Source organism: Zootermopsis nevadensis, unplaced genomic scaffold (genome assembly GCF_977971745.1).
Source record: "Zootermopsis nevadensis isolate Lab colony 2312 unplaced genomic scaffold, Znev_1.0 Znev_ptg000025l, whole genome shotgun sequence".
Taxonomy (NCBI): domain Eukaryota; kingdom Metazoa; phylum Arthropoda; class Insecta; order Blattodea; family Termopsidae; genus Zootermopsis; species Zootermopsis nevadensis.
In genome coordinates this window covers 13154721-13178457 of record NW_028259157.1, presented here as the reverse complement: position 1 = coordinate 13178457, position 23737 = coordinate 13154721, and the positions used below count along the sequence as shown (strand labels likewise).

Sequence of the window (23737 nt, the reverse complement as noted above, 5' to 3'; positions counted from 1 at the left end):
CAGACTTACCACCATGAAAACCCAAATTCATACTTTTAAATCAGTTTATTCCAATTATTTCCATTGTATGATGTCATATGAAGTTCCTGTCTGGCAAGTATGATTGTTGTCTTCAGGTCTATGCAAGATTACACAGCACAACCCAGAAGGCAGCCACCATCTTCTGTTATTTGATTGAGTAACCAAAGGGGTATACATACTGTATAGGATTTGAGGATTTCACAGCGGTGAGTCTGAAGATTGCTGTCTTCTGGGTTATTGCGCCATGTAGTCTGGTAGATTTTCACCTTTTCAGAGGTCATACTGCCTTTGTCATCAGGGCACAACCATGATGTTGGAGGCAGCACATACCTCTGAAACATCTGTAAACTACACAGCACTACAACCCATAAAACAGCCAACTTCATTCTTAATGCTGTGAGAACCTCAAAATTGTACTTCACAATGAAGTAAATCTCTGCTAGTAGAACCTGATGGTTCATGACTATTACTGCATAGACTGTGACTTAAGGAAGTTCATACACTACCTATTTTTCTAAGATGTATTTTAATATGCTATCAGTATCTAGCAACCTCCTAATACGTGCATCACAATTTCCAAATTTTATATTACAATGTGTTGTGGACATTTGTTGCTATTAAAATAAAACAGAATTTTTTTATGAATGCAAATTTCTTCACTTCAACATACATTATTTTATATACATAACTACAATATATAATAATAAAGCAAAAATATTTAATTTCTTGCACAATACATTACATTTATGGCTGTACCTATACAACAACTTATTGAATAAATAATGACCAAGAAATATATTAGTGGGAATTACTACTGGGTTACCAAGAAAGTTTATTCATGTTAACTACTGAGATGCATTCCTTATACAGAAGACTGTGTCAGAAAGTAATTTAGTAGTAATAATGCCATGTCAGCCATGACTTTATTAAATATTTACACAATGACTGACTACTGGGGTGAAAAATATTTGGTTTGCACACAGACTTGAACAGCAATCAAAATACTGAGTTCTGATCGGTGCCTTGTGCCTAAGGGACGGTGGTACTATAGCAAAACATAATCTTTGCACTACATGATGGAATGGAGCATCACATAGACGTTTCCACTCAGAATTTCTCACTGATCTATCCTGAAAGCAAACCAGTCTCATACATCATATCATATATGATAATTTAAAGAAATGTGAAGTATCATAACTGGATCAATCAACAGACACACTCATTTACAGCTTCCTTCAGGAATGCAAAATTTTAGCTGCAACATGGGACAAGTAAGATATCATATTCTAACTGAAGTTGACTACATTATTATTATTATTATTTTGATGTGGATGATTTTGAATAAAAAAACTGTTTAATTGTGTCTCAGCAAGGTACATAAATGAAGCACTTCTTCCACGAGCCAACAGTACAAACATAACAGCATAATCCCTATTTAATGTTGTTCGGGAGAGCAGATGAGGGGTGATTTGAACACTATTGACAACATGAAATAAAGTAAATGGATCTTGAAACGCAGAAATTAGGCTTAAATAGGTTTTCCATCCAAATACACTAAACTTGGTTAAATAGGGAGGCCTCTGTAATCTGATATTACCTCAACATCAGGTCGTTTCAACCTGAACTGCAAAACACCAACCTCAGTTACTGATGTCCCTGATATGTCCAAGTAACGTAAGCTTTTTAGCTTCAGCAAGTATGTCAGACTTGCATCAGTAATCATTTTGTAATTCTTTACAACCAGTGTGTGGAGTTCTGGAGGTTTGGTACTTGCCACTTGTGGTGATATGATCCTTACATACCCTGCTCCATCTGTTTCACCGTCTTTCAAGACAAACGACATGATGCACATGTCTGAAATCGTTGAGTTATTAGACGGTTCGAGGTGAGGGTGATGAAACAGACGTAGACCCATGTACTTGTTACATCGAGGCACCCTATGAAGCTTACACCAGCTAGGTTTCATATAAAATGGTGCATAGACAGAAAGATCAGCTTTTGAACTTCTTCCACGCTCAGTGTCATTTTCTTTGGAAACGTCACTCTCCTGAAAACAATTTACTTTCAAATTAGCTGATGAAGAACCAGAAATTGTTTTCAATTTTTGACACAATGAATCTCCTTGCAGTTTACTACTTTTGTCAGTCATAGAGCAAGTGTTTGAACTAACAGACACAAAGTTCCTCACTTTCAAAGAATTATCTGATTCAGATGTAACAAATGAATGTGTAGATGCACATGGTTCATTAGGAACTGAATTGTGGTCACCAGAAGAGTGTCGACGTTTCCTGCCCCTGCTGCCAGCCTCAGATACACTAGTTCCAGTACATGAGACTTGATTGGTTGGTAAAAGTGTGCCTTCTTCAAATGTCCATGTCTGTTCATGTAATTCATTGCCTGATACAGGACAAGAGACTGATGAATACACATTTTCATCACTACTTGAATCTGAATCACCTGATGAATGTTTCTTACATGACTCTAGTTTTCTTGAAGTTAAAAATGGTGTTCTTGGGTATGAAACAGTGTATGATGTTGAAGCCTGTGGCAAGTTAGGATCTCCATTCTCATCTCCCTCTGGATGTGAAGTAGATGGAGCAGCTCTGTATGGGTCAGTTCTGAGTTCAAACAAGGATGTAGAACCAAACTGATGTGATTTCTTTAAATGCCTGGCTGGAAGAGCTGGCAGTGACTGTGATACACAAACAGGAAGACGATTCTTTGTCATGAATGGAGAAGTTTCATCATCATCACTGGAGTCCAGGAATATACTGTAATAGACATCATTTGCATATTTCAGCATGACTTCAACATGAGAATCATCTTACAGAATGTATGGGGTAGAGAAAGTGAACATTCTAAAGAAATGAAACCATGCCAGTTAACTTGCATAACAAAAGCAAAACTTTTTTCTTTCTTCTTTGGATTAAGGAGGCTCCTTTTATGTAATGAAAAAGTAACAGACAAAGTCAAAAAAGTGTACAATGCAGTTTCTGTATTCAGATAACCACAAAGGGATCAGCTGAAAACTCTAGACGGCTCACTGATCATACATAAAACAGTAATACTTGTGCTTGATACATGATGCTCTGTCTCTAAACAAGCAACCACATCTTTGCTGTACGGACTGCTAAACTGTGTGTGTTTTAATTCAGTCAATTCTATACTAATGAGTACAGGACCACATAGAGTTTCAAAACTGTAAAATTTATAGTAAAGCTTTATTCTTTGACTTAATTCTGCGATCTTAGAAGAACGCATTCCAGGTGTGTTCTATGAACAATATCAGACATAACCAACAGTAAAACCATAAAACATTCACTTCATTAATGGTGACATGTTTCAATATAAAAATATAATCAGGCCACCTTTCTTAAAATTAGGTTTGAAGCCTCTACTTGTATTGAAAATAGACCTGTTACACAAAATTGTGCAATTTATTAACAAATTTGTATACATTACTGTATTTTAACAATCCATACTGTTAAAAATTATTTTTAATAATTTCTTTAGTGGATTCTTACAGAATATTTTCACTGCAAAATTTATATGAAGTTTGTCTTCTGTAGACTCGTATGTGGTATTTTGGCAATTTATGTTCCTAAGTTGGCCTGATGATACTTTTGTACCAAAACATGTCACCATTAGTGACAAAAAAGAAGACAGCTATCTTCATACTCACCACTGTGAGCACCTCAAATCCTATAATGAAGTGAATGTTTTACTATTAGCTATATGTGTTACTGTCGCCCTCGGTGGACTAGTGGCTAGCGTGCTCGCCACTGGACCCAAGGTTCGCGGGTTCAATCCCGGCTGAGGTCGATGGATTTTTAAGGATGATAAAAATCCATAGCACAACTTCCTTCGGTCGGGAAGTAAAGCCGGCGGCTCCATGTCGTAGATTTACGGCATGTAAAAGAACCTTGCGAGCATGATACAAGATGTTTCGTAAGCAAAATTCAGCGGCCATTTCTCACCCAAGTCTCTCCTGATTCACTGCTTCACTGCTAGATGGCTCTGGCAGTCAAATCAGGAGTGAGTAGAATTTGTGAAGAGTCAGTGGACTAGTCACTCACTACTCTTAAATGCATGCTTTAAAGACTATGAAACCTCTGAAAGGAGGCCCTATGCCCCACTTAGGAGTAACAGAAACTACCTATCTATCTGTATGTGTTATTCCCTCAACGTGAAAGACCAAGTTTCACACTTAAGGAGAAGTTAAGTTGGTAAAATAGTAAAACATTAATTACATGATCAGAAACATACTCTGGCAAACATGCTGGATGACAACACAAGTTATCAACATCAGATGATGGGCACTGTAGATAGAGATGAGTCAGATTGCAGGACCGGTTGAAGCAGCCCACATCACTGTCGCCCATTCTTGTATTTCGCAAATCTAAAATCTATAGACAGAACAAAAATTGTATAAGTCCACAATTGTTCTGGTCATACCTCACATATCTACTGAAAGAACAGATGTTACATCATACCTTCAAGGAATGGAAACCAAATCTTGCAGCAAGGCTTGTGTATTGCACACATTCTCCCAGTTGTGGGCAGCCATCCAATCGCAACTCTTCCAAATGGTAACACTTACTAATGGCCATGAAATCATGAGGTGAAACCCAAAGGCAGTTACTCAATATCAGGACCTGCAATACACAGCCATTTTCATTATAATATCATACATTCATAGGGCTATCCCCATTGCCAACTTCTAAGAGCCTTGTTTAGATGGATTTTAGAAATTACATAAGTGTCAACTTTAATTAAATAAATCATCTGTATTTTAAACAGAATTCCTGTAATGATCTATTACGACACTTTTACATATATTTTATTGCTCACAAATATTTTGAATATTCCGCATATCTTTTCATGCATGAAAGTCTGGAGGAACTTGGATATGTTCAGTGAATACTATCCTTCACAAAACCCTCTGAACAGATTCCTAATCATGGGATTTATTTCATTTTATGTTAGGAACATTACAAACAAAGGTTAATTGCTCAAGTATATTAATTACCTTTATATAAGGCAAAGTCATGTGCATCTTATGGAAATATGACTGATGAAGATTCACATCCGTTATCACACAATCTCTCATAGACAAATAACGAATGGTCTCTGGGAACAGTTCGAGTCCCAACTGTAAAAGATATAAGTGCTTTCTTAAGTAAACATGTTATAATGAATGTGGATACAATTACCAAAATGGCCACCGTGTCATACAGTTACACACTAAACAGAAAAACTAAACTTAAAAATTACTTTTGTAATATTGTAATTCTTAACTATAAGTTGAATCTCTACTGTCAATATGTCTCAGTGGAGCTGATGTTCAAAAGAATATTGTGCGATGTACAAAACTGGCTACTTGTAATATGCACCTGTAATAATCATTTTTATGCAGCACCTTTCGTAAGTGGTGACATTATTGAGACAAAGGTTAAACAGCATCACTGACACATCCGTCTGTGCCATTCCAAGAAATCTGCGGTGGCAGAACATACCATCAACCTGGGTCATCAGATACAGGTGCAGAATTCCAGTATTCTGGCCAAGAAGACAAGACAGATGGACTACAAGAAGAAGTATGTCACATTCAGTTATACTGTAATTATGTACTCCATTCTCATGTTTACAGAAGAAACCAACCTTAAATGCTACTCCAAAATGTTCATGTAGTATCAATGTCTCCAACTCAGGGCACCTTGTACAAATCTCTTTCATCAATTCTGGTGTAAGAACCTCTTCCATCCACTGAGGGTCTGGGGCTTCAGATCTAAATCCTCTCATTGCTAGGTACTTTGTAGACTTCTTAAAATAATTCACGTATTTCAACAGTTCACTGCTCGTGAGTTTGTGAGGTCTGAAGTCAACCATCTTCCACAAGTTCTTATCAGCTGTAAGGTGCCCCAAACGATCTGTTACCCTGTACAGTGAATAAGATCGTGGCATTAGGCTCACATTTAATACAAAAAAAGAAATCTGGATTTCAAAACAACTTCTTACTATAAACGGAATGACTGTTAACAAGTTACATGTGTTTACCCTCTACTGGATTCCTAAAACTGTTTATGATGTAAGAAGTGTATTAATGAATATTTATCTATTTGAATTCAACAACTTTCCTTCAGTACTTTTCTTCTCCCAGTTCTGTGGATACGTAATGAAACAAAACCATTAATCTTTGACATATGTTGTAATATTCCAATTACACTTTTGCAATCTAAACAGCTGAGTGTTGCAATATCATAACTTTTACTATTAACAGCAACTTTTTTTAAATCAGCTACATTGTTCAAGGTTTGTTTCATTAGTAACATCTGGGGATGACTTCAAAATAAGATGTTCAACAGAACATAAAATAATAGTCAAAAATCTCTATTTCTCCACATAATTATCAACATGCAAGGTCTGTTCCAAATGGAAGATAGGTAAAGACATTCCAGTGCAATTGCACCAGTTACGTTTTTAATGTGGAGGCAGGCGCTGTCACAGAAAACAATAACTTTCTCTGTGAGCAAACAAGAACATTTCCTCAGATTGTTTTCTTCAGGTATTGCAGTGTTGTGCCATACCTTTTCTGTCAGGTAAGATACATACAAAATGTATTTCAATTCTGAAGTAAAGTGAGTCTTCAAATGAACCACAAATAAATGAAACTACGCATTACAGTACTTGTAGAATACGGATGTCATAAATATTTACTGAAGTACATCAAAGATTGAAGACATGTCTAAAGGTTCAATTATGCTCTTCAGTAAAGCGGTACTGAAAATGAATAAGAATTATACACAGTAACACTGACCATGTATTATGTGTTACATATGAAGTTTTTTTAAAAAATTATTGACTCAAATCACAACTAAGTCTTTAAAACAGTTTTAAAAAAATGGCTTGGCAAAATTTAGTATAGGTCCACCACATCAAGCTTGATAAAAATCACAAAGGCAGTCTGAACCCTGTTACATAAAGCAGAAGGACACAATAAAACATAGATTGCTCCAAAACATTCTTAATGCATCAAACAATCTGGATTTCTTTCATCTATAATGCAGAAGCTTACATACTTGCCCAAGTTATGAAGTTCAACTGGTCCCAAATATTTCATGATGTAGAGGAGAACATCATCTGGTAGCAATGGGAGATTTGGCACAGCCTCCAACATAAACCTTGGGACATCATCTTCATGAGCAATGTCAATCATGTTGTCAGCTCCAAACTGCCCTTGCTCAGTGTATCTGTATTCCACTCTTAAACCTATGTGTACAAACAGACACATCTCACAGTCCATGAACATCACGACAGCCTAACTTCATCAGTGCCTAAGAACTGTAACTGTGTTGCTTAATGTACTTGTATCTGACGTATATTGCAACAGTAGTATGATTGAGGTGTTTTAAGATACTGTCCTGGTATTAGGTGAACTATTAGGAAGCCCATAGTCAGGACAGCCATATTCTTTACAGAGATTAGAATTATGTACTTTGTGAGAGCTGCTGCAGTGTAGTACTGGGCTGCTGAAAGTTTTTCACTACATGTACAATAGCCTTGACTTCTCATCTGTGTCTATATTATTTTCAATTATAGAATAAAAATGTCTGTAGGCAAATAATTTCATGTTGGCGTTAGTAATGCTGACTTATCAGCAAAGCTGAAAACTCAAATTTAATGTTTATTATCATCTGGTTACTGCATACCCAAGATCATTACCACCACCACCACCCCCACCAACCCACCTTGAACTACCATTGTTTCACATAAACACTTCCTTAATTCACAAATCCCTCAAACATGAAGACCATATTAATGACATAGAAAATCATATCGAAGCAGCATAAATGTTCCATAATTCCACCTTAAATGCAAACATGATCACCCATTTCCATATCTTTCCCTGCTCAGCATTCATCACCTCTCATTTTCTCTCTACAGTTCTGAAATATTTCCAAGTCTCTTACAGTACAAAATAACATAACATGTCACCAATCCAATGAGAATTCAAGTTGCATTATTAAATAATATATTTTATCCATTACTTGGTATCACTACTGGCTATAAAACCATACACAAACAGAAGCAAAGATAAATCTTGGAGATATTTCACTGTACATATAGTAAACAGTACACAATACTGCACACAGTTTACTATCACCTTCACTTGACTTACCTTACCTGAATCAATTCATAACTTTTGCTATTACCCTTCTATGAAATAAAATAATGGGGAGTCAAGTACATATTTCATACATTAGCAATAAACAAGTGACATGCCTATACCTTTTATTTCTATTCTACTCTTCTACTTCCTTTATAAAGAATTAAAATGTCTTATATTCATCATTAAGTGACACTTCAAAAGCATACTTAAATATTTATAGCATCATACACTGTGTGATCTATTATACAGAGATAAAGTGAAAATTATGCAATGATGTAGTTGATAATTCACAACTGCTCAAGAATATGAATATTTTGAGACACTTAACATGAGCAACTTATCACAGTGTATATCCTAATACATATCAATGATTTACTGCCAACTATTACCTTTCAATCCAAGCCCATACTTTTGCAGATGATAATAATATTATCAAAAAGGAGTTTACTATACTGGAATTAAGTTATTCAATAATCTTATACCTACTATCAAAACTTCAAACCACAATATAAAAAGGTTTAAGCCAACATTAAAAGAGTATCTCCTATCTCACTCCTTCTACTCAGTAGAAGAATTTATAAATACATGTAAGTAACAATGGTGATAGTTTCTCACAATAATTATTTTGCTGTAATACTGTAGTTCCAAAAATCTCTAAATAGCTGTTATAACTATGTATTTATATTTGTACTAGAAACAAGTAATGCATTTGTGCTATGACCTGTTCTACATCCTTCGCTTAGGCCTATGAAAGATCTGTGGAATGTAAATAAATAAATAAATTCTATTCTATTACTTCACATTCAGAAATTTACTGTTTCCAAATTTGCATAAATTATGTCTTTGCTAGTTTGAATAAATGTATTCTAGACAATAAACTCTCATTAAATTTGTACAAAAACAAATTTCATGAAATTGTTTACTACCAACAAAAATTGCGTTAACCTACGGAGAACCTCACGTAGGAAATTATTTAAAAAAAATAATATTCTTCCACTAGCCAGCATGTTCTTCCTCTCATTATCATTTGTAGTGGACAACACACAACAATTACAAACAAACTCAGACATCCACAATATAAGTACAAAACAAAGATTTAACCTTCATGTGCCAAACAATAACTCATTAAATATCAAAATGAAGTTCTTAAAATTAAGCTATTCAATAATCATCTCCCCCACTACAAAAAGTATGAATCACAATAAAAACAAGTTTCAGCTAGCACTAAAAGAGGATCTTCTATCTCACTCCTTCCATTCCACAGAATTTAACTCAATATTCTGTTATTATGAATACATGTACGCAATGGTGATTATTCTTTATTGACTGTAAATTACTGTTACTGTGTAATTTATAACTGTACCAGAAACAAATCTTGTATCTATGCTACAGCCTTGGCTTAGACCAATGAAGCATCTACAGAACGTTATAGTGAAATGATGTAGAATACTAATTTTTGGAGACCCCTAAAAACACTGCAATACACCAATTACAATAGAATATATGGGTATGTGAAAATATCACAATCTTTACTCTAATTCATAGTTCTTCAACATGCATTAAAGTATATTAAAATGAGTAATTAAAAAGAAAGTTTACCCGAATTCCTATACACAGCTAAAGAAATGTAAATTATCCACTGTGATATTAAAATTTAGAGGTTATGCGCTAGGTATATTACAAAAATTCTGTAAATCTTAAGCTATAACGGAGTGAACAAACTCAGAATATACGTTTTAGAAAAACAAAGCTGCCGAAAAGCCTGTGTGGAATTAAAGACGCGCAAAATGTTAAGAACTTGACAAATAAATAGTGTTTACATAAACCAACTACACTAATCGTTATGCAACCTTATGCTTCCAGCCAACATGTCACGGATAAATGAACGTGCCACTTCATTTTAATCACAGACCGTAGGAAATCGTAAGGAGTCTACAAGTAGTAATATTTCTCTCATACTCCCTATACCTTACACCCTACAGAGACATCTATCCGCTTCGAATTCTCGGTACTTAACTCTAAAAACAATACAGATCCACAACTGGAACCTAACCTCTAATTTAATAGAATTTTACCTTCTCAGTGGCCTCTGCCGCCTCAGTCATCAGGGTGATGAGCAAGCCGCGCGCGGCTCATTCTTGTATCTCCACCTATAAGCCATCTTCCTTACTGAACTCATTTTCCAACATATTTGATAAATTTAAATACACCAACTGACAAAATGTGATTGTTATTTGTGACTGAAATTCTTCCACTTTTATAATGCAATGAAAAATACCTTCACACATACCTGCTAGTTACTTATGGTCATGAGGTTCTCTTAAAGGTTTCAGAGAACTAATTATTTCATAAATAAAAAGATAAACACCTCTATGCTGGAGCTAAAACCTGTAGAAAAAATTCTAATGTTTGGAGGAGTGAGTATCATCTCCTCTCCAATCTATTACTCACTAATCATATTCACATTTTCTACTATTATGTGTCAAGTCATGGCAGCAGCAATAACACATATACCACCAATAAGTACACTGACTCAAACCACTAATCCTCGTGCATGTGGAAATGCTTGTCCTCAGTTGTCAGAAACTGTACTAATCTGACATTAATTAATACATACTTAAAATTATTTGCTATCTGAACTTTTTTCATCATCTTTGTTTAAAAGAAAGATCTTAACTCCTATCACTGGTCAGTGATAAATATTAGCCCTTTGTGATGGACCCAACTGAGTAGGTATCTTCCATTCACCTGAAGACAGAAACAGAGCCAGTTTCCAAAATGTTGTGGTTCTTCCTTTAAACAAAGATGACTGAACAGTCCAGATAGAAAATAATTTTAGGTGTGATTCACCATTGTCAGAATCCTTTAGAACTTAATTAATGAATGAGTGACTCAAGAACTATACAGACCTCACTCATGAAGACCCACCATGAGTATATTAAATTTTAATTTCAGTGTCTTCTGTTATAAGAGAACAGCACCTGTGATCACATCTCAAAAGGAATGAATAAAACAGCACAATCCTATAGCAATTCTATGTTCTTGGTAATTCATGTGACAAGGACAGTAGGATAGTAGTAGTAGTAGACACAATGTTTTGACACCATGCCCTCATGTAAGCACTGAAGCTGTTGGATGGGTGAAATTGTTGAAACATAACTTTCTAAAGATTTTATTATTAAAATTAAAACTCCCATTTTTTAACAGAGAACATTCAAGGGAACTGCACAACTTTTTAAAAATCTTGTCTGTTTGAACATGGTTAAGATTAAATTACATCTTACTTTTACTTCAGCTCTCAAAAATTTAAGAATGAAACGTGTAATTTGTACACACAAAACTTAAATTTCTCAGAATGTATCATCTACTTCCCTTTACAAGGAATTTTACTTTGACTGTTGAACATTTTGTCTCCACAAATGCATAAGATAATGAGCATTAAATCAGTCTTACACCACAAGCAGTTGCAGTCTCACATTAAAACAATATATTCCACTTAGCCAACAGAATACAAATTTTAATAAATGAATCTCTGTAATTGTAGCTCCTTTAAATATATTCTCTTTATTTCATAGTAGCAACTTTAAACTGACCATCCTAGTCATTTTATTCATATAAAGCACATATCAGCTACCTAAAATAAAATGTTCTTTCCTTATCTTTAAATTTTTTAAACTAAGCTATATATTCAAATGCATGTTACATAAGAATATCTCCCACTTCTCTTTCACACTCAAATGTCACAGCCATATTGTTTCCCACAATAAGTTTGATTCAGTATTCAGTTTTACACAGCGATTTTCAAATTCAAGTAACCCGAAAGGATTTTGGGGACACAACATAAATCCCCGTTTCATAATTTTACCTTCAGTTATGCTCTTTTAAATCACATTACTTTTGTTACTGTTTTTATATCATTATCATCATTATAGCATTATTTTAGCAGCAGCAGTTTCCTTTATTGGAAGCAAATTTAGAAGAATAATATATATTTATTTTTAATTTTATTCTGGATTAACTGCAGTGTGTTTTCAGTGTAACAGTTTAAATACTTCATTGGATTAATACTGTAATTCCCAGTAACATAAACCCTAAAGATGGATCTGGAAGGTTCCTCTGCCATATTGGTAACCACTCACTCAGGTGGTATGCAGCATGCTCGTTTTGCACTCTGAAGATTGTTGCAACCATTTGCTTCATTGCTGTAGGGACCACCTGTTATATGGTCACAATAAAAGAGATATTCGGGGCTGAGGATAGGACATTTATTTACTAGGTTATTTAGCATGCGTGCTGTGAATCGGAAACAGCCGCTCATGTCCAGTAATCTGAGCTTTTGTGTGAACGTACTTGATTTAATTAATTCTTCGAGACTCTTATCAGTAAGCTTGTGGCAGCCTGAAAGAATCAAGGAATGCAGCCCTGACACCCTGGCCTTTTTTCTGCACTCAATGTACGGTATAGACACAAGCATTTCATCATCTCTTCCAGTGCCTGACTGCATTCTTCTATCAGAAATGCCAATTAGTGACTTCAAAAGTTCCTTCTCAGTCAAGAGTGTTGACAAGACTAAAACAGAAGACAAGTTTCTTTGCATGTCTCTGTCTATTAATTCATCATTAAATTCCTCTGGCTCATTTTCCCAGCATTTTGTTAGGGATATGATTGCTGAGTCTTCCAAATTCTCACATCCTGAGAAGCTTACTGTGGTCAGGAGCCTGCAGCTACCATTCCCCTTCAGGCTACGAAAAACAACACGGCATCAAATCATAAACCAATGAGAATAGTGAACCAAACAGAAAATGAAAAACCATCTACATCACTACTGAACTGGTTTGGTAGTAACCTAAGTCTAGGACAGCCCAGACCTGGGTGACTAAAAGGCCCAAGTCTAACGGCAGTACCCTAATTAAAGAGGTTAACAATAATTCTGTGATACCTCGGACCTGCATGGAGGCCTTGATTATGGCCATCAATAAAAGAGCTCTTTAACACAGAGGTTCCAATTTCTTATACATGAATTTGCATTTGATAATAAATACTAAATGAACAGAAGACATCTAAATATTACATTGGCCTTCAAGAAATAAGAAGAATGGCCAATTAAAATTAGTGATAAATTAATATTATTAACAATACATATAGGAACCATATTTGATATACATAACTCCAGAGAAATACTTACCTCATTCTAAAATACAAATGACTTAGAGCTCAGGACAGAATTATTTGGGGAAAAGACCATAAAGTTTACAGACAGGTTATAAGAGCAATATTATTTGTGCGTATTTTTAGGGTACAACACTTACTGAAGAGAGTTCATCTGTAATGGATTCCACATACTGCATTAATAAAGGAAACTCCATTGTTTACACACACTAGAAAATATATGTGTAGTGAAAGAATAATTTCAGAGCATTTTTCATGCATTCAAATATGTTAAAGCCTAGTACTTTACAATTCTTACCCATGGAATGCCTTGAAGGAGAGTGCTGTGTAGCTAACATCCAGACAAACAATATTCGGACACTGGAGCATAAACAGATTCAGAATCATATCGTTTAAAACACAAGATGCACCAAGGTTGAGCTCTTTGACACCTGACCCCACACGCCAAAGGACAAACCTCAATAACCTGGAAAGAAAAAACAACAAAAAACAAACAAACAGAAAATAATGAATAAAATAAAAGTTACAACAATAATGTTCATTAAAATTTTCATAACATGAGCATACCTCTAAATCATTAACCCCAGACTGGCAACTCCGCAGTACAGGGGTTTAAATACCCTGTTATCATATAATAAATATTTAAGTACAATTAAGTTCATGGTTCATTGTGCTGGGATTATACATAAAGGGACACAAGACTGAATTCTGCTTGGGTCAGAATTTCCTTATTGCTTGCAATCTGAGTGTTATTGTTCCTTTTGGGGGGTGGGGTGAACTTATTACTTAAGTACAAATTCTACCCACCTGAAATTCTCTAACATAACCTCAGAGTTTAGCAGCATTGTTGTGCTTCATTTATAGACAAAATCTCATACATAATTTGAAATAATCTACATTCATGCAAAACTTCATATTACTAGCTCAGATGGTCCATTAAATATCAATGCCAAATTTAAAGTTAAATAATCTATTACCAAACATAATTTCAGGATCCTATAACAGGCACTAGTGTTGTTCTCACCTCACAAAACTGTGCATACATCAAGTTAATAAACTACAATCTAACTCATCAGTTATCATGCTAGTAGTATGATACAGACATACAAAAGAAAGTCTTTTCATTGCTAATTTCTGTCAAGCCAAAGGCTAAATACAGATTTAATGCAGTTGCCATTCTCTTCTCTCATATTCTATAAACCTAACCTTAATTTTTCAAATATTAATAATGGATTAGAAGCAATTGTTTTATATCACACCTATGGAAAAACAACTACAAGAGTTACTCACGCACCCAGAAATTATCCTGAATTCAGACTGGAACCTATTAACCAGGTCTGTATATGCATGTGGAATATCTAACAACACTGAATCGTCTGGCTCTACAATTCCCAAACCAAAATATGGCAAATCATGCAGGATAATTCCTTGCACTGAATAGTCATTTTGTCTGCGACCATGTAGTACTGAAATCCTGTGTTGCTCAGCATTCCAGTTCTTCTCATACCGCCACAGACCTGTAGATATGACACCAACTCAGATCATTCAGGCGGATTTGGAAACCCTGTCAGAAACTATCATAATAATCATGTTCACACTTGCACAAGTTGTAGTAGGCCAACACAAACAGTATTTGTTGCAGATGAAACCCAACAAGAACACTCAAGGTGACAGTATTCCGTTATATGGAAGGCTCATAAACATTGAAATGTTTATAATTTAGAGACCTTTTGTCACGGAGACTTAACTATTCTGTTATATCCAAGTATTATTAATATTATCTACTTGCATATCTAAAATTTAATCTGCTTTTAATCTTTTCATAAATGCAATTAATAAATCTGTAAAAAATTAAAGTATTTAACAGATTTATTAATTATGTGTATCTTAATGATAAGACATGAACATATCCTTATCAGAGATCTGAGGTTCTCACAGCACTGAAGGTGCTGACTGTGGTCTTCCAGACTGGAACACTTTTAGATGGTTACCTCCCACAGTTCCAGTGTCCAAAGGCACAAGGCCCATGCCTCAGACCATACAGCCACTGTGACCAGCTTTTATTTCTGTACCCAGGATAAATTATGCAAGGAATGAAGAATGCTACACAATTAAAGTTACAGTTATTCAGCTCATATCGAGTTGACAGTGTAGTTTCATGAAGAGGCTTCATATGCAGTTCAGACAAGGAAACAAGAAATAATTGCAGAATTTTTAAGGAAGTATTTCACAAAGTGGTCACATGTAAGGATCAGTAGATGAGGGATGGTTTCTTGTCAGCCATAAGTTTTCACCATGAAGTAAGCAGATGCAGGGTTTGATGCTACAAGACTCACCCACAGCCCACTGAGTGGGGCACACCCTCCTCCACAGGCAAGGCTGGTATACTAGATTGTTCCATTCCCAGCACACCTGAGCGCAACGTCCAAGATCAGGAGGGTCCAGGTATGAGAAAATTTTTGTTACTGCTAGGTCAGGTATGTCCATGAATGTGGGCCCCCCTGTGCAGTCCTGGGTCATCACTACACTAGCAGTCTCTTCATCTGGACTGCCATGTCCTGTGTAAATGCTATTACCCATAAAAGACTGCAAGTGTTCAAAAACAGCATGCTGGCTTACTGCACTGTTCAATTCATTCCTGATGCACTCATAATACGCCATTCTTTTACCGTCTCCTGACTGCTTTTCCATCACCCACAGCTCATCATCTTCTGAATACAAGCCTGTATGTAATGTCTCATAGATTACATTATTAGTAAGTGCACAATGCTTCACTATCACAAGCTGCTGAATACTCTGCAGTTCACTGTATTCAAAGTGTTTTACCAAGAGAGGCTGCAACAAAGAAATAAATATGCAACAAACTCCGCTGTACAAGGTCTTCCTATATGATTTAAAGGACAGCAGTAAAAGTACTATGCTTTGCTTTAAGGATAATGAAAGCACTGAATGAAATGGTAATCTCTGAGTAGCTCTCGCTAGAAATAAAGAATTTTTGTGATAAAGGAATCAGAATTACAACAGCATCATTTATATGAGTTGAACTACCTGAAAAATCTCCTCTTCTTGTTCCATATGTGGCAAAAAGGTAGAAGTGAAGTCATTTAGCGCCTGCTGTAATCTCATACCGAAAGCCATGGAATCCTCTGAAGACCTGCTTCTCACAGCTATTCCATCATCAATCAGAGCCATCATCTAAGTGATGACATAACCAGAGTCAATATAGCCGGTGAGAAACATGATAATGAAAATACTTACATGGCCAAATGTACATAAATGTTAAAGTTTCATGTCTTAATACAGATACTGTTTACAGATTCAAGTAATAAAACTATCACATTTGGTAACTAAACCTCTGACTTCTTTATACCAAGTTCATTAATAGTAAAACTTCATTTTTGATCTGTGCAGACACAAGTACAAGTATTACATCACCATGGCAGACATTTAATGACATGTAATGATATAAACACATGAATCATCTTCTGAAAGGGCACACACACACACACACACATCAGAACAGTTCAACTTACCTGACCAATTTGGCTGTTTGAATGACAATCACAAACAGTCACATTATCCACGCGATGTGACTTCAGCCGTTTTTGTAGTTTTTCCAGTATGATGTTGTCTTCAATATCTTCATGACACTTAACCTCAACAAATGTATCGTGTAGGTGTCGAAGTAATGACTGGAGGGCTACACTGCTTGTGAAATCAGTCCTTTGTATCTGAAATAACAATATGTTTATTTCCATTTTATTTGTAGTCACTAAAGTACTGGAAGCTTGGCCTACACACTTCAATCCACAAAACATTATACAGTCCTAAAATAAATGTCAATATCATCCTCACATCTGTAATCTGGTCTTATCATGAGGATTTCCCACCACAACTGTGCATGTTCTTATAAGTTTCTTCACATGTGCTTCATGCCTAGCCAAACCTGACTTCAATGATGTGACTAAAAGGACATCAAGATAAACTATTCCATTACATAAACATTTTGCAAATATCCAGTAAGTTCATCCATTAAATTATTCATGTGGATATATGTTCAAATGCTTTCAGTACATATGTTATCATTTCAGAGAAGAAGGAAGATAAAGTATTACCAAATGACACAGCCAAGTAATTAGTAATTCATATTTTGCAGGTACAGGCTTAAATTTTGGGTCTGGATACTGGCTATCCTGACTGAGGTTCTTTGTGGTTTTCCTCAGTTACTCCAGGGAAATGCTGACTGTGGTATAACAAAACAGTTTATGGTGCATTTTAATTCCTAACTGTGTACTGTGTACTGGTAATTGTAATGGCTCTGAATTGTTCTTATCTTCATATAGACTTTTGCTGTGGCCATACACAACTACTTTTAGTTATAAACACCCAATAGGAATAATTTTATTACCGTACATAGTCTTAATATTTATCATTTTGAAATAATGAAACACTGCAATTATAGTTTTTTTATATTACTATAATCAATAACAATTTTTTTTAGACTAAACTCTGTCCAAGGTACTCAACATAGTGTTATGTGAACGTGAATAAACGAAGACCTGAAGATGGGACTATGAACCAGAAAACGTATTGAATCACATACCACGGCATGACGACATAGTTTGCTGTGTAAAGACGGTAATAATGAACATTAAATTGTACTCCACAGCACGACGTCGCAGCAGACGTACTTAAAATTGTATTGTACATTAATATAAGCATGTAAAGAAAATACTTGTAAATTCTGAGACACTCCAATGACTTCAGTATATATATCGTATTCCTATTTGTTTCAGAGGAAATGCCATGACTTTACAAGAGAAACAGTTAGAGAAGACATCCTGCCAAAATTTACCTCTTCTGAATACCGTTTAACAAGTTGTTTCATACGTAAATGTGGTATGTAAAAGACATTTACTTCCTCTGGGATCACTTTCGCCATTTTTACAGGGTCCAGAACTTCAAACCATTACTTATGTTTCGGTTGTCGATTTGTATTTGTTTTCAATAGTTCGAGAGATTCAAAGCATATAGGTGTCTCAGGTAGGCGTATCAGAGAAGAAACGCTATGAGAAAAATAATATCCAAAACGTAAGTTAGGTGTTACTCTCTGATGATCACGACTTCTAGTGACACCTACACGCTTTGAATTCGAGTAACAAGTTTTTTAATAAATGGACAATAGCCAACATTAATACATCAAATAATGGTATATTACAACTATATAAAAACATGAATGTAGAGATATCCTGTTGTTATGCTATTTCATGAAGACAAGGACCCATCATGAATCAAACATAATGTACCCTTCAGTCACACATGGTCCCAATTCACATTACAATCTCCATAAGAAAGAATTGACTTGGATGTGTGTTTATATCATATAGCAAGCTGGTCTTTGATACAAAGACTGGAAGTCATCTTGTAACTGCTTGCTGTCCAAAATATTGTATGGTTTCTATTTGCATATGTATACATGCTATACACAGCATATTATTGCCCAACCAGAAGTCAACATTATATCTCACCTAGGTACACATCTATAATGGGGATGATGTTATAAATACTAGTGTCTTTCTGACATTCACAAACCTGACCACTGGTCTAGCTTGTTGAGCCTAGCAAAGGATGTAGAACATGTCAGCACAAATACAATACTTGTTTCTAATATAAATATAAATTACATAGTTATGGCAGTAATTTACAGTAGAGTAGAGTTTATTTAAATTCCATAGATCCATCTTAGGACTAAACCACAGGATGTAGAACATGTCATTTTGTACATTATACATAAACTTAAGAACTTCATAACTTTTGACACAAGTACAAGAACGTATTTCACATATCAATGTACATAAACTTCAGATTCTGCAATACACGAATGAAAAATAATTTTACAGATTACTATACATAAACCTCAGAATTTTAAATAGAAATACAAAACTTAGTATATATAGAGATTATAGGTATACATAAAGTTTAAAAATTTTCAGCAGAGATGAAATCATCTACAGAATAGAAAGAGTGAGTGAAGAGGTGATCTTTCAATGCAGGTTTGAATACCTTTATATCATAATTTAGACTTTTAATTGTTGGTGGAAGATTATTAAATAACTTGATACCTATATAGTACACTCCTTTTTCATATTTAGTAAGGTTAGCATTTGGCACATAGAGATCATGTTTACATCTGTAATAATTCATGATTAACAAAAGCAAATGCTTTAGAAATATTACAAGATATTCTACTAACATGCATTTTATAATTATTTTATTATAAATTCTTTAAGTCTCATCATTTATGAGCCTGATTCATTACCTGTAGTTATGATAATTGGAGATAAATTCTATATTATTTTTATAACAGAAATGCATTGTGAATTTAATAGAAATATGTTCTTTTCTGGAACTGTCTACAAAAAAATTTTCAGTGGCGATACTGGAGTAATTTTGAATTCATATGGGGAAATGAACTGTTGATGGGAGATTGAAAGATGCTGATAGAGAGTTTAGACATTGTTTGTGGTAATTTCCAGCAAGATAATTGATATTAATGTTGCCACAAATAGATTCTGTTGTGGGTTCACAAAGAAAATTAATAATGATTTCTAACGTGTTTTGAGAAAAGTCCAGAATCAGCTGTGGTAGGTGGAACAATCTTGTATATTCAACGAAATCTCGGGCGATCAGCCGCGTCAAATCATTGAAAGACGAAACCGACGCTTCAGGGACCATCTCTGTCCCTTTCAGGACAAATCGGTAAATTCTTGTATGTTTCTTTAGCCAATTGAACTACCGCTCAATCTTCGTCGACGTCAAATTTATATCTATGACAGATGGTAGAGTAGTATAATGTAGATAGCTAACGGGTTTTGCATTATTTATATTTGTGGTACGAACCGTTAGATAAATACGATAGGCGTTGAGGTTAGTTCAGTTAGTGTACACGAGTTTTGTAATGCCAGAAAATAAATGTCTTGCCGATAAAATATTTGCATATAGTCTGAATGGAGACGTGATCGGGCTGCGGAATGCGATACACAATGATTTGATTAAAGAGAACCATTGGATAGACTGTACATCGAAACTGGGAGATACACCACTTCATGTCGCAGCTCGCCATGGTAACCTAGAAATTGTGAGGTGAAATTCTTGTTTTGTAAATGTACAGTTATTGACGAATTTAGGTTTAAAATAAATTACTGTTCCATTATACTACGCTTTTGTTGTTGTAATATCCAATATCTGATGATACAAAGCCATTTAAGAATGTTTTCAGTGAATAGAAGTAACTGTGAAATACATACATCTTTATTACATTCCATGGATCCATAAGTTAGTCAGATGGCATTATTAGAGTTTTGTGACGGTATTTTACAGGTGAAGTACTGGAGGTACAGACTTTCTGAAAATATTCATAATGACATCTTCGAGAGAGAAATATTTAAGTAGCCAAACTGAGATTCAGACTTAGGTTTAGCTTTTCCTAACTTCATTGGATAAGTGTGGAATAAGTTTATATGTGACAGTAAGCCATTCAGCTTGGAAAGCTGTTGTGATAATCAATTTAATATGAGAAATCATACTTTATAATTGACTATGAATTACATGAAACCCTTAGGATATTTATACTTTTACCATAATGTTCTATGCTGTGTTTTTCAGGTACTTGATTGAGAGATGTGAAGGACAGTGTTTCATAAATGTGTGCAATAACCTTGGGAAGACGGCCCTTCATGAAGCAGCACAGAACTGCTTTCATGGAACAGTACAATACCTGTTACAGCATGGTAGGTCTGACTTTCAGAACACAAACCTCAAGTCTCAGTTGTTCTTTCCAGCAGTGAGTGACTTTATCTTAATTCTAAATTTTATTCATATATATTACAGTAAGAGTGAGCTGGTTAGTTGAGTGGTAACATGTCAACAAGGGTCATGTTCTGGTTGTGGTTTTACCTAGTCCTTTGAGGAAGAATCCATAACATGGATCATGACCATTACATGTCTTATCATTTGCACTTCACTGCTTCTAATAATTTGTTTTCTCATATTATTGCATACTCTATAACATCTGCAGTTGAGTCAACATCATTAAATAGCCTGTGAATAAATAAAGTTTGGGAACTGCTGTACTATGTGATTTTTTACTAAAACATGTGTGAAACTTAGCAGAACATGAGCTTTTTGAGTTTGAGGTTTTGATGATGGCTGTCTTCCAGGTTGCTGCGCCGTGTAGTCCGGCAGAGGCTTAAATTTACAGTAACAGCTCTCAGAGTGTGCCTGACTAGCATACTGATTAGTTGTTCATATTAAACTAAGGTTATCAGTGACAATTATTGAAGAATTTATTAAATGTCTGAGAATGAGTTTAAAAATACTTACTACCTGTGTTCATTTATGGTTAATATTCTTAGGATTAACACATGGATGTACATTCAAGATTTGATACTAGACTTTCTGATAATTGTATTTTCATATTCTGTATTGCTAGGAGCAGATATAAATCAGATGAAGAGAAGTGACTGGACGCCTTTGATGCTTGCTAGCACCAAATTAGGGTCCATTGCACTGAAGACTGTTCATGTATTACTTAATCATGAAGCAAACCCATATATTATGAATAAGGATGGTTGGACTGCACTCCATATTGCTTGTAAAATTGGCCACTGTGGTATTGTAACACTCTTGCTTGAACGTTTTCCAAACATGGCCAACATGCGCTCCAACAATGGTCGATATCCCATTCACACTGCATGTAAGTGCTGCACAGTTCATTTTACCCATTTCTTCAGTTTTATAATGAAAGTGTTGTTTACAGTGCACATGCGTGTTATTGCTAATAAGCATTGGACCAGTTACTGGGTTTTTTGTGGGCCTTGGTACCAACCAACATCCCATGTCCATAATTATTATTTCCTTAAGATTAAAATTGTCCCAAGCTGTCTGAGGCATCATGCTTCGGACCGGCGATACAGAATGCGCGCTGGTTCGAGTCTCGGGGGGAGAAGAAATTTTCTCATGAGCTTTCGACCAGTGTATGGGACCGGTGCCAACCCAGCATCGTGAGGAAATTGGGGAGCTACAATAAGTAACGTAATCCGGTCAGGAAAGCTAGCAATGGCTGGGGGTTCGTCGTGCTGGCCGCACGTCACCCTGTATCTCGTTGGATCATCGTTCACCTCTGCTTAGGCATGTGAACATGAGGCCAGCAGTCAAGCTAGTCGGCTTTGGCTCTCTGGAGCTGTTAAGCCTCGGATTTTTTTTTTAAGATTAAAATTAATTTGGTTCATATTTTGCATCTGAAGAGGATGTACAAATTCTCATAGTCAAATGGGAGAAAAATGTACAGATATGTATCTCGTTTCAGCACTTCATGGTCACTGTAGTATTGTCAGTCTTCTGCTCAAGTACAACAGCTCTGTTGTGTCAGTTTGTGACTGGTGTGGAGTCACTCCTCTGATCGATTCTTGTCGAGGAAACCATGATGCTGTTGTAATGCTGCTGTTGAAGAGTGGTGCTTCTGTCAGTGAATCTGATAACATGGGACTGACATGTCTGCATGTCGCAGCTCAGGCTGGAAGTTGTAAGGTGATGCAACTGCTCATTGAAGACCTAAACATGGATGTAAATTTGGCAACTAAGAAATCAAAATTCACGCCACTTCATTGTGCGGCCAGTTCAGGACAACTTGATGCAGTAAGGATGCTGTTACTGAATGGTTCAGATCCCACGCTGAAGGATACTCATGGACGTCAAGGTACGTACATTTGAAAGTTTTCTGTTCACATTGTGCAGTACGTACAAAGTTGTTTGCTTCAAGCCTTCATTTAATATGGTGTGATGAAATGGTTCAGATTTGTTAAAAAAATATTCTGATCAATTATAAATCACTTATCTTTGGAGGTGTAGTAGTATTGAAAACAAGACAGCAAAAATAGATATTTGCCTTCTTTTTCAGCCCAAGAGGTGTTGTGTCCTGGACCTAAAAGGCAGGACATCCTGATTCTTCTTCGTAAGAGCGAACTGCATAAGAATGAGGCGTAATTTGTTCTGCTATGCCGTTTCTAAGAAATAATATACAGGGGATCTTGTAATGTTTCATACTACTTCACACATTCAAAATGTCACTGCATATTATTGATATGAATTATACTGTGCTGAGATAATGAAAATAAATTAAAGTCTCTCTATAATTACTGCAGTTTAGAGATTATCATTGCGATTGACATGTGTGGCTTGACACACTTCCAGTCACTAATGAGGTTTCTGTCACACTTTCAATAGGGTAACATCATCCACAAACTGCACGGCACTTTAGCTAGCAGGGGGGCTGATACACATGTTTTTTCCATGAGACTGTCACAGAAGAAACTTCAG

General features: G+C 35.5%; 3 protein-coding genes across 9 annotated transcripts; 1 reads left to right on the top strand and 2 right to left on the bottom strand.

Annotated features, from left to right (window-relative positions):
* Window positions 1–30: 30 nt before the first annotated feature.
* LOC110836384 (uncharacterized) lies at window positions 31–10291 on the bottom strand. Of its 4 annotated transcripts, none has more exons than XM_087356067.1 (7): window positions 10267–10291; window positions 7101–7290; window positions 5683–5959; window positions 5051–5173; window positions 4515–4676; window positions 4288–4427; window positions 31–2792 (listed from the first exon to the last, which is right to left on the bottom strand). In XM_087356067.1, exons 2-7 carry the CDS (start codon window positions 7235–7237, stop codon window positions 1586–1588), a joined length of 2046 nt encoding a protein of 681 aa, XP_087212193.1. In that variant the 5' UTR covers window positions 7238–7290; window positions 10267–10291; the 3' UTR covers window positions 31–1585. The 4 variants fall into 4 exon arrangements, with proteins under 4 accessions (XP_087212193.1, XP_087212192.1, XP_087212191.1 ...); XM_087356066.1 differs by lacking the exon at window positions 10267–10291 and adding an exon at window positions 10042–10141; XM_087356065.1 differs by lacking the exon at window positions 10267–10291 and adding an exon at window positions 9791–10086.
* A 1056-nt stretch (window positions 10292–11347) lies between these two features.
* LOC110836387 (F-box/LRR-repeat protein 5) lies at window positions 11348–18417 on the bottom strand. 2 transcript variants are annotated; one of them, XM_022077517.2, is made up of 7 exons: window positions 18216–18417; window positions 16894–17091; window positions 16409–16555; window positions 15697–16195; window positions 14655–14877; window positions 13659–13826; window positions 11348–12933 (listed from the first exon to the last, which is right to left on the bottom strand). In XM_022077517.2, exons 1-7 carry the CDS (start codon window positions 18300–18302, stop codon window positions 12327–12329), a joined length of 1929 nt encoding a protein of 642 aa, XP_021933209.1. In that variant the 5' UTR covers window positions 18303–18417; the 3' UTR covers window positions 11348–12326. The 2 variants fall into 2 exon arrangements, with proteins under 2 accessions (XP_021933209.1, XP_021933210.1); XM_022077518.2 differs by lacking the exon at window positions 18216–18417 and adding an exon at window positions 17964–18056.
* Window positions 18414–23553, top strand: LOC110841156 (ankyrin repeat domain-containing protein 16). Of its 3 annotated transcripts, none has more exons than XM_087355878.1 (5): window positions 18414–18451; window positions 21026–21150; window positions 21852–22115; window positions 22728–23117; window positions 23319–23553. In XM_087355878.1, the coding sequence occupies exons 1-5, from the start codon at window positions 18429–18431 to the stop codon at window positions 23402–23404; spliced, it is 888 nt and encodes a 295-aa protein (XP_087212004.1). In that variant the 5' UTR covers window positions 18414–18428; the 3' UTR covers window positions 23405–23553. The 3 variants fall into 3 exon arrangements, with proteins under 3 accessions (XP_087212004.1, XP_087212002.1, XP_087212003.1); XM_087355876.1 differs by lacking the exon at window positions 18414–18451 and adding an exon at window positions 20055–20503; XM_087355877.1 differs by lacking the exon at window positions 18414–18451 and adding an exon at window positions 20528–20754.
* Window positions 23554–23737: the final 184 nt, after the last annotated feature.

Coding starts and splice junctions, on each gene's coding strand:
- LOC110836387 (XM_022077517.2), bottom strand. CDS start 18,302: ATGGCGAAAGTGATCCCAGAGGAAGTAAATGTCTTTTACATACCACAT. Junction 17,092..18,215: donor TTAAACGGTATTCAGAAGAG/GTAAATTTTGGC, acceptor TTGTTATTTCAG/ATACAAAGGACTGATTTCAC. Junction 16,556..16,893: donor CAAACAGCCAAATTGGTCAG/GTAAGTTGAACT, acceptor GTCATCACTTAG/ATGATGGCTCTGATTGATGA.
- LOC110841156 (XM_087355876.1), top strand. CDS start 20,319: ATGCCAGAAAATAAATGTCTTGCCGATAAAATATTTGCATATAGTCTG. Junction 20,504..21,025: donor GGTAACCTAGAAATTGTGAG/GTGAAATTCTTG, acceptor TGTGTTTTTCAG/GTACTTGATTGAGAGATGTG. Junction 21,151..21,851: donor ACAATACCTGTTACAGCATG/GTAGGTCTGACT, acceptor CTGTATTGCTAG/GAGCAGATATAAATCAGATG.
- LOC110836384 (XM_087356067.1), bottom strand. CDS start 7,237: ATGATTGACATTGCTCATGAAGATGATGTCCCAAGGTTTATGTTGGAG. Junction 4,677..5,050: donor TGACTTTGCCTTATATAAAG/GTAATTAATATA, acceptor TGTGTATTGCAG/GTCCTGATATTGAGTAACTG. Junction 4,428..4,514: donor TTGGTTTCCATTCCTTGAAG/GTATGATGTAAC, acceptor TTCTGTCTATAG/ATTTTAGATTTGCGAAATAC.